Source organism: Marmota monax, unplaced genomic scaffold (assembly GCF_021218885.2).
Source record: "Marmota monax isolate L192 unplaced genomic scaffold, Marmota_monax_Labrador192_F-V1.1 WCK01_AAM20220418_F8-fsc00051, whole genome shotgun sequence".
Taxonomy (NCBI): domain Eukaryota; kingdom Metazoa; phylum Chordata; class Mammalia; order Rodentia; family Sciuridae; genus Marmota; species Marmota monax.
This window is the reverse complement of record NW_026695202.1, coordinates 8,373,957-8,383,538: the sequence shown is the minus strand read 5'-3', so window position 1 is coordinate 8,383,538 and position 9,582 is coordinate 8,373,957. Positions and strand designations below refer to the sequence as shown.

The window sequence follows — 9,582 nt, the reverse complement described above, 5'->3', positions numbered from 1 at the left end:
TGGCCCCACGGACGCTGTTGTCCTTTATCTTAGGTATCACATTTGGAGGACCCTGTGTACGAATGGCCTTAAGGGTAATATCAGGGCGGAAACCACCAGGCCTTCCATCCTGACCCTGAGATGCAAGATGTCCCTAAGAAACATGGTAACAGCTGACAGGGACCCAAAAGGCGAGCAGAAGCTCCCCAAATTGATATAAATAATAGAGCAAATGAGCCGACATTCAGCCAGTCGACACTCAGCCAGCCGACACTGCTGCACACAAGCCTGAGAGTGTGATGAGGACCTGGACTGACACCCCAACTCTTCTCATCTGCCTCGTCCTCTGCATCGCACTCACCACTCTCAAACTCCACAGCAGCCTCTGGACTCTGGTGAGAAAAGGACTTCTCCTTAGGACCCTCACCTCAGCCAGCTGCCAACCTCACCCCCGGAGAAGCATCTGTGGGCTCCTGACCTGGTCTCTGTGGTCTGAGTGCGTGTGCATCTGCTGGACTTAAGGCCTCAGATTGAGACTTTAAATCTGGCACAAGCTCAGCATGCAGAGGGGATGTCTGCAATAGGTCTGTCATGAGGAAGTGCATTTGCAGTGCTCAGAGTTAACTTAGAATGGTTTAATTAGTTATGTCTGTTGAGTGCGCACCATTAAGGATTGTCCCCTTTTGATTAAGAACCTATTGAGTGAATTGTATGGAGTGATTTTAAGTGAATAAAGCATTGAAAAGGGCAGAAGCACGTGGACATTCTCTTTCCCCTGGACTGCATGGGTTGCACCTTTGCCCATCACAACACCTTGATATTAAGAAGAGACTCCCAAGAATCATACTAAGAAGTTTCAGGCAACAGATGTCCATTCTATGAGTATTGTCGCCCTGCCCCCACTCAGTCCACCTTGTTATTGGGTCCACAATTCCAGGAGGGAAAAGGGACCCGGCCTTTAGGTAAACACTTGGTAATACTGTGTAAATAAAAACTTGAATAATCTAAAAGTTCAGGAACTGGGAGAGGCCAACAGCCATGGTTCTCTTTGGGGTTTCGTTCCCTCTCCTCCCCTGTGGTTCCCAAGCACCTCCCAGCAGCAGCGGGCCAGGGGCGGGGCCTGGGCTTGGCCAATCAGAGTGGACCAGGGCCTTTCCCCTGCCTCTTCCTCTAGGAACCTAGAGCTCCTGGGGCTGGGTGCCCTGTGAAGCCTGTGAGACAGAAAAAGAGGTGGCCGGTGACATTTGTGCTGCATGGTTCCAGACACTGTCGCGGGGAGCCGCTTCAGAAAACACTGCAAGTCCAAATTCAAATCAATGAGAGCTTTATTTACCGGCCAGGACTGTCACCCACCCAGAGAGACAAGCTCAGTGGGAGAACAGCGACTTCCTGGCCTGTGTCCTGGGAACTTAAAGAGGAGAACCACGACTCAGGGGCTTTCCTTAGCACATGCAAACAAGCCACTCAGGGAAGCTAGAAAAAAAAGCAGTCAGCTTTGCAACTCAGTTGACCACATCTTGGGTCTGAGCAGGTGTTAGACAACTGTATCCGGAGTTCAAGCAGGTGGTTAGCAGGGGTGAGAATCTACTTCAAAGTCTTGGGTCACCAAGACCACCATATCCTGGGTTGAGTGCATTTTGTGGGGTGCAAAGTACAGAAAACAAAATATTTATGAGAAAAGAGCTTTCATTTCAGTTTCTCAGAAGCAGCTCTTGTAACAGTTTTTTATACAAGGCAGCAAAATGGAGTCCTAGGCCTGTCTCTGGCAGTTATTGATTAATAATTGTCTCATCTCACTTATTATATCTATAATCTGTATTTGTTACTAATCTATAACCTATAACTTCCACTCTTATTGGATTTTATTGATTAGTTTACACCACAACAACACATGTGAGTCCATGGTATCCCTGAGACTGTAAACTGTGTGCCAACTAATTCCTTTTGCTGTGTAAGCCATTTTGAGTTGGTTTTGGACACTTAAAACATCAATGTCTAATCTTTCCCTAATTAAAGGATCGTACATAGCCAGGTGTGGGGGTGCACACCAGCAACCCCAGGTGCTCAGGAGGCTGAGCCAGGAGGATCTCAAGTTATCAGGCCAGCTTTGGCAACTTAACAAGACCCTGTCTCAAACATAGGAGTGGGGCTGGAGATGCAGCTCAGGGGTGGAGCCCTCAAGGAGCATGCACAAACAAGGCCAGGTTTAATCCCCAGTGCTGCAAAAAGAAAAAGAAAAATATTATATGTAGTCAAGAGTATATTTTTTAAAATATTTTTTTCATTGTAGGCAGACACAATACCTTTATTTTATTTTTATGTGATGCTGAGATTGACTCAGTGCCTCCCTTGTGCTAGGCGAGCGCTCTACCACTAAGCGAAACCCCAGCCCCTCAAGTGAATACTTTGCAACATATTAAACTCTATGAGGCCTTGAACCACTATATAGCCCAGCTCTACCACTCATCGGTATTTGTTCTGAAGAATTAATGTTGGGGCTGAGGTTATGGCTCAGCAGTAGAGCGTTTGCCTCGCATGTGCAAGGCCCTGGGTTCGATCCTCAGCACCACATAAAAATAAATAAAAAATTTATTGAGTACAACTACAAAAATAACTAAATAAATATTTTTTTAAAAAAAAGAATTAAATGCCATCATGCTATCAGCATGCACACCCATGTTCATAGCAGCCTAATTCACAGTAGCCAAACTATGGAACCAGCCTCAGTGTCCATCATCAGAAGAATGGATCCAGAAAATGTGGCATATATACAGAATGGGGCCATAAAAAAAAATAAAATTTTGTCATTTTCTGGAAAATGGAAGGAACTTGAGAACTTAACTTATGTTAAGTGAAATAAGCCACACTGAGAAAGTCAAGTGTTGTATGCTTTCTCTCCTGTGTGGAAGCTAGAGAGGAAATAGGAAAAGAAAGGTGTGTGTGTGGGGGGGGAAATCTCATGAAAATCAAAGGGAGGCCAGTGGAAGAGAGGGACCAGGGTTGGGAGGTGGGGAAGGAGGGGGAAGGGCGGGGGAGTGATCGTTGGCCAAATAGTCCTGTTGTGCTGTGTGCATGAACGGATGAGTAACAAGTCCGTCATTATGTACAGATAGCGCACCCATAAAAGATGTGGGAAAACTGCCTATGAAAACCAATGAAGGCATGGAATATTAGATGTTTCTGCTTTGTGAAAGCAGCAGGATGATAAGTGACAGCTCTGTAGACAAATGAGGGGCCTGGGAATAGAGAGAAACGCCAATCATGCGGCCTGCAGGGAGGGTCTTGCAAAGCCAGCACTTCAAAACCCAAAGCAAGAAAAGCACAGAAGGAAATTCCACGCAAGAATAGCAACTGCTGTCACCTTTGGCCAGTGTGGCTTCCTCTTTCTTTTCTTTAAAGAAAAAATCACATATAAAGCTCATGGCTGACTCTCAAAACACCAGCTAAAGCACAGGAAAGAAAAGTCATCTTTGGGTGAGTGGATGGGACAGACAGGGGGACTTGAGCAGTCCTGAGGACATGGGAGGGTTTTGGTTGTGGGGGACACAGAGGGCTCCTGGGCCCCCTTCCTTCCTACAAAGTGATCTGGTGGGGCAGGTTCCAGGGACAGGGACATCCCACTGTGTGCAAACCTGGCTCTGAGCCAGCAGGGACCCTGTGGGGCAGGCCACCTGGTGGAGAGCTAACTTCTCACTTGTGCTCCCATCAGAAGAATCAGACCCTGCAGAGGACACAGGAGTGAGGCTGTTTATTCTTAGGCTGGAGCAGGAGGGAGGTGGCACTTGGGGGACTGAAATCCTGGCCTGACTCAACCAGAAGACAGAGATTTGTAGTTTGTACGGCTTCTAATGAAGGCAGGGCCGGGTTCTTGGTGTTGTCCAGTGTTGGTCTGGAGTTTCAGCCGTGCCTCCTGCCGGGGCCCCCAAGCTCCTCTCCACCTGGGTCTCCGCTCCCCGTGACCTTCGCTGTGCTGTGAGAGGGGGCAGCACTGTTCCATCCAGTGGCGCTCAGGGATAACTAGGGTCACCCCTTGGCCCTGGAACCTGTCCCCGGGGATCCTGCTTTCCTGCGCCTTGGTTGGAGGCTGAGTTTAAGTCTCCGTCCCTTTCCCAAGATAAAAGATTTTGTTCTGTTCTTCTTTTCAAGAGTTCAATAATTTCTAGAAGAAAAAACAAACAAAACAAAACAAGACGAAACAAAACAACACAGAACGAAAATAGATTTTCTGGGGAAAAAAAAAACAGAGTACCATTATTACATATTGTTGAACTTTAAAAATGAAAAGAGCTAAATGCACTGATCACTCCTGTAATCCTAGCTATGGGGCAGGCTGAGGCAGGACATCCCAAGGTCACCGGCAGCCTGATCAGTTACTGATACCCTGGCTCAAAATAAAAAAATGAAAAGGACTGGGGTTTACCTCAGGATAAAAGTGCCCCTGGGCTCAGTCCGCAGAGAGACAGACAGAAAGAGAGAAAGGGAGACAGGGTGGGGGTGGATCAGAAGAAACAAAGAAAATCTTTGGGAACTTGGTGCTAGGGCCTGAATATTTGTGTTCCCCAAAATTCACAGGTCAATCCCTAACCCCCAAGTGTTGGCCCTAGGAGGCGGGGCCTTGGGATGGTGACAGGCCATGAGGGCGGGGCCTCACCTGTGGGACTGGCTCCTATGAGAGGGCCCTGAGGGACCTGCTTGCCCCTCCGTCCAGGTGAGGAAGGACAAGAAGGGGCCTTCTGTGACGCAGAGGGAGCCTCCCCAGCACCAAGCCTGCCTCTGCAGGCACCTGGACCTTGGCCGTGCAGCCTCCAGAACTGGGAAGGACACATTTCTGTTGTTGACAAGTCACCTGGTCTGCATACACTGTTAGAGCAGCTGGAGCAGAGGGGACACTGGCCAGCCACGTCACCCCTGTCAGGCTGGTCTTGGCTGCCATGATGGAAGGCCACAGAGAGAGTGGTTCATAGAGCTGACACGTAGTTCCCAGAGTTCCAGAGGCCTCTGGCCCAGGTCAGGGTGCTGGCCCAGGTTAGGGTGCTGGTCAGGTCAGGGTGCTGGTCAGGTCAGGGCACTGGCCCAGTTCAGGGTGCTGCCCAGGTCAGGGTGCTGCCCAGGTTAGGGTGCTGGCCCAGGTCAGGGTGCTGGCCAGGTCAGGGTGCTGGTCAGGTCAGGGCACTGGCCCAGGTCAGGGTGCTGCCCAGGTCAGGGTGTTGGCCCAGGTCAGGGCGCTGGCCCACAGCAGGGTGCTAGTCAGGTCAGGGCACTGGCCCAGGTCAGGGTGCTGCCCAGGTCAGGGTGCTGCCCAGGTCAGGGTGCTGGCCCAGGTCAGGTGCTGGCCCACTGGGCTCCCGACAGGGGCTTTCTTCTTTCTGGTTGGCAGGTGGCTGCCTTCTCTGTGCCCTCAAAGGGCTTCTCCGTGTGGTGCTGATAAACCCAGCCTAATTCCCTCTTAAGATTGGGAGCCATCTCCCAAAAGAAATGAAAAGCTAATCTCGGCTTTACTATAAATTACTGTGATTTCTACACTTGCTTGGAATGCCTGCCCGTGCCTTGGACTCACCCGTGCCTGGCTCTCCCTGACCAGATAGCAACCCTCTCTGAAACTCTAGTGGCGCCTCATAAATTCTGAAGTTGGGATCTAAATTTACCCCCTAAGTGCTGGACCATTAAGCTACTACCTGCCTTTGTGTTATTCTTGTCAAAATTCTGTTATCTGTAAGTTCTCAAGATGCCCCCCACTTTTTGCATATTTCTGTGCTATAAAGCCATGCTCCTAGAGAGCTGCGGGGCTGGCTTTGGTTCCCACGGGTTTCAGGAGAGGCAGCCCGGTCGGTCGGAATTACAAGCTTCCTTTAATTTGATTTCAACTGGAGTCGGTGGTCTTTTCTTTACATCCTGGTTTAACAGTGCTTGGAGGGCAGACAGGACTCTCTCTAGTTTCTTCCTCCTCTTATATTGATACTGATTTCATCAGATAGGGCCTGTCCTTAGGTCTGCACCCAACCCTTGTCACCTCCCCTCCCTCCCATCAAGATGTACTGGGCTTAGGGTTTTGATGAATAATGTGAGGGGGAGATAACTCAGCCCAGAGAACTCCCTATGGCTCATGACTTCCTCTGTAGAATCAGGAAGACCCTCTTCCTGGCACAGGGTCCAGGAGTCTCAGGCAGAAGCAACAGGTGATGAGGTCTGTGCAGGACAGCCTCATCTCCAGGGTTACTTGATACTGTTTGGATCTTCAGGGCCACCATATGCTATGTCCTCAGGCCAAACATCACTACTACACAGGTTGTCCCTTAAACCTTTCTGGACAACCTTGGTTTCCATGGATTTAGGTCAATGCCCCTCCTCACCCTTCCAAAATCCTGAGCTCACCTGCTGCAGCCGCTCAAAGCAGTGGCTGTATCTTATCACCTCCTCTTCCAGCTCCTGGGCCCAGTCCCTTAGATCCTCTGCCAGCTGTGCCCTGTCTCCATCCTTCAGTTTCTTCCAATCCTCAGAGAAATTGTATAAATCCCAGAGAAGGAAGAGGGCGGCCGCTCCACCTCCCTTCAAGAGAGACGTTTTTGTCATTGCCAGTGGAGTGCCCTCGAAGGCCCTTTGCACATGCCTTGTGGTTCGGGTTGACACTCGGCCACCTTTTATAAGATCCTTGGCAGCCCTGGCCAACCTTGGCTTGGCTCTGGCTGCCCGGTAGGCTTGCTTGTTCCTCTTGAGAACACGGATGGTTTCTCTGACCTTGGAGAGGATCTCAGTAAGAGCTGTGAGACCGGCCGTGCCCCCGCCATCCACCTGCTCCAGCTCTGGCTCCCTGGAGGGCTGCAGGAGGTGGGCATGGGCTTTGACCTTTTTATTGAGGGAATGTTCTATCAGGTGGGTCACAGCACTGGTGACTCCAGCTGCTGCCCCCAAAGTTTGGCTAGCAGCTGTAAGCCCCAGGCTTCCTCCTGCGGTTACCGGGGCGAGGGCAATTCCCGCAAGGCTCAGGAACCCAGAGAGGATGGCAGCAGAGGTGGCCACCATGTTGACCTTGCTGGTTATCTTGTGGGTGGTGTCCACCTCGTCTGCTAGGGCGCGGAGCTGTTTAATGGCTTCTTCTTGTTTCTGTCTCCACTTGGGGAACTCATTCAAAATATCTTTTCCAAAATATTCCCAAAGCAGCTCTTCATCATCTTCCAGATCTCCGTCTAGTGGTTCCACCATCTCACACAGAGCTTCGTCCTGGTCCCTGTGGATGATGGAGTAAAGACGGGGCTTCAAACTTCCAGAAGGAAAAGCTCAGCTCCTATTCTGGCCCCATGGCTCAGGGTGTTCTGCTCCTCCCAACTCTGAACCCCTGGGCATCTCCCTGAAAAGTCCCCTGGAAAGTTCCAGAGTGTCACTGAGAGGTTCAACCTGTGCAGGAAGCTGTAGGGTCCATGAAGAGAAGAAATGTGGGAGGGACGCCTGGGGAACAACAGAAGGGACAGGCAGATCTGTCCTGAGGACATTTCCAGCTGTGCTTCAAGGAACCAGAGCACGTAGTGGAGGAGGGGCAGAGAGAAGATGCTAGAATGTTGGTTGAGGAAAGGAATGTGAGACTAATGGAGGGGGGAGCTGGGGTAACTAGGAGAGAGAGGAGGCCAGGCGAGAGCCACGGGTACAGGACAATGAGCATGCGGAGGGCCCTGGCCCAGACTGGACAGGACCTCCTGCCCGTCGACACCCTTGACCTGGGCCACTCTGGCAGCCTCTGGCTCTCTGAGAAGCTGCACACTGACAAGGTCAATATAAGTCATGATTGATGTTCTGGAAGGTCTCGTGGCCCTTGGCCACCTTCCTGGCCCCTCAGCAGATGGGGCTGCTCCTTCATGGAAGAGATTTGGGATGGGCCAGAGGTTTCCTGGCATCTCACGGGGCACGGGGCACAGGGCCAGGTGATTTGTGAACAACAGAAATGTGTCCTGCCCAGTTCTGGAGGCTGCACGGCCAAGGTCCAGGTGCCTGCAGAGGCAGGCTTGGTGCTGGGGAGGGCTCCCTCTGCGTCAGACTCAACGGGGAGGTTTTGGACGTTTAATCCCTCCCCGACTCCTTCCATAGAACACTGCAAGGGTTAAACATAGTGAACTATTTCTGGAATTTTCCACTTAACCATGAAAAGCAAAACTGGGAATATGGGGTCCTACTGTACACTCTCAAGTCATTGCCACCCATATCAAGCTGTAGGGTGTGGTGGCATACACCTAAAACAGCTACTCAGAAAGCTGAGGATCATCAGTTCCAGGGAAGCCCCTGCAACTTAGGAAGATCCTCTCTCACAATAAAAAGGGCTAGGGATATACCTCAGTGGTAGAGCACCCCTGAATTCAGTCCCTAGTGCCACTAGTTAGTGCTGGGAAAGCTTGCAGAGAGGTAAGAAGGACTCTAAGGAAGGTGACAATGAGGAAAATGGAGAGGAGCCGGCCACTTCCGTGTCTTCTACCTTTAGGAGAGGATCTGAACAGATGACTCTGGTTATAAAATAAAAGAAAGCACTCATAAGACTTCAGAAGAAAGCCACCTGGGCAGGGGGCATGCCACCTGTCCTGCATAGGACATATCCCCTAGTTTGTAGGCCTGGTGCTGCCCTGCATTGTGTCCTGGCCTTCTTCTGTTGGGGTACATAACCAGCAGCTGGGGCCTTAGCAGAGGCACAGGTGGCTGAAGTGGGTTCAGAGCCCCTCCCGTCCCTTTCCAGCTCTGTAGTCTCAGGACTGTCCTCGCTGCTCTCTCTTTATCCGGGAAATCTCTGCAAAATGCCTGGCTCAGTAACTGCCAGGACACCTCCCTGCGTCGTTCATCAAGTAAACAGGACGAAATAATCCTGAATCCAGAGGACGGGACACTGGGGCTGCATCAGGAGGCGAAGCCAGCTGCAGCTTCTTCCAAGAGGAGCCCTGAAGCTGCGGGGCCCCGGGTTTCTCAGGAGAAGAACGGAGCCCGGAGCCCGGAGCCCTGAGCTGCACAGTTCCCAGCTGCGGGGAGGCAAAGCCCAGTCGCCCTGAGGACAGCTGTTTGTCCAGAGCCAGGAGCCAACCCTTGGCACCTGCTCCTTCAGGAGCCCAGCCCCTGCCCTGGCTCCCTAGCCTGCGGTCCCTCTGCTCCAGGTGTGGGGGAAAGGGCCACCGCACCTCTGTGCTCACCTTCCTGAGGGTCCCTGGTGCTGCAGCAGCGAGCTGGGAACAGGGACAGAGGCAGAGGCAGTGGCCTGGCCAAGCCACCGCCTCCCAGGACAAGCCAGGGACCAGCTAGAGGCAGGTTCCCAGAAGACCTGGGCTTTCCCCGAAAAAGCGCCACTTTTTCTTTCACTTTCGCCTCCCACCCAGTGACTGAGCAGGAGGCTGATTTGCAGAATCCAAGCCCGAGGCTGGCTGGGGCGTGGACAGCGTCTGAGCAGCAGCCTGAGGCCCCTCCCTCCAGCTCAGAGAAGAGCAGAGGCGGCAGCTGCTGGACCATGTCATGGAGCCATGGGTCCTGCCAGGCGGACCCCGCAGCCCAGAAGCCACCCAGCGCTGCAGTGGGGTGAGCAAGCTGCTCAGTTCCCTTGACCTTGGCTCCGCATCTGTGGAACCTCTGGCTCTGAGCTGC

At 51.9% G+C, this 9,582-nt stretch overlaps 1 protein-coding gene across 1 annotated transcript; it reads right to left on the bottom strand.

Annotated features, from left to right (window-relative positions):
• Positions 1–1,286: 1,286 nt before the first annotated feature.
• LOC124082760 (apolipoprotein L6) lies at positions 1,287–9,333 on the bottom strand. The gene is made up of 3 exons (XM_058574148.1): positions 9,138–9,333; positions 6,352–7,204; positions 1,287–4,138 (listed from the first exon to the last, which is right to left on the bottom strand). Exons 2-3 carry the CDS (start codon positions 7,177–7,179, stop codon positions 4,121–4,123), a joined length of 846 nt encoding a protein of 281 aa, XP_058430131.1. The 5' UTR covers positions 7,180–7,204; positions 9,138–9,333; the 3' UTR covers positions 1,287–4,120.
• Between the last annotated feature and the right edge of the window lie 249 nt (positions 9,334–9,582).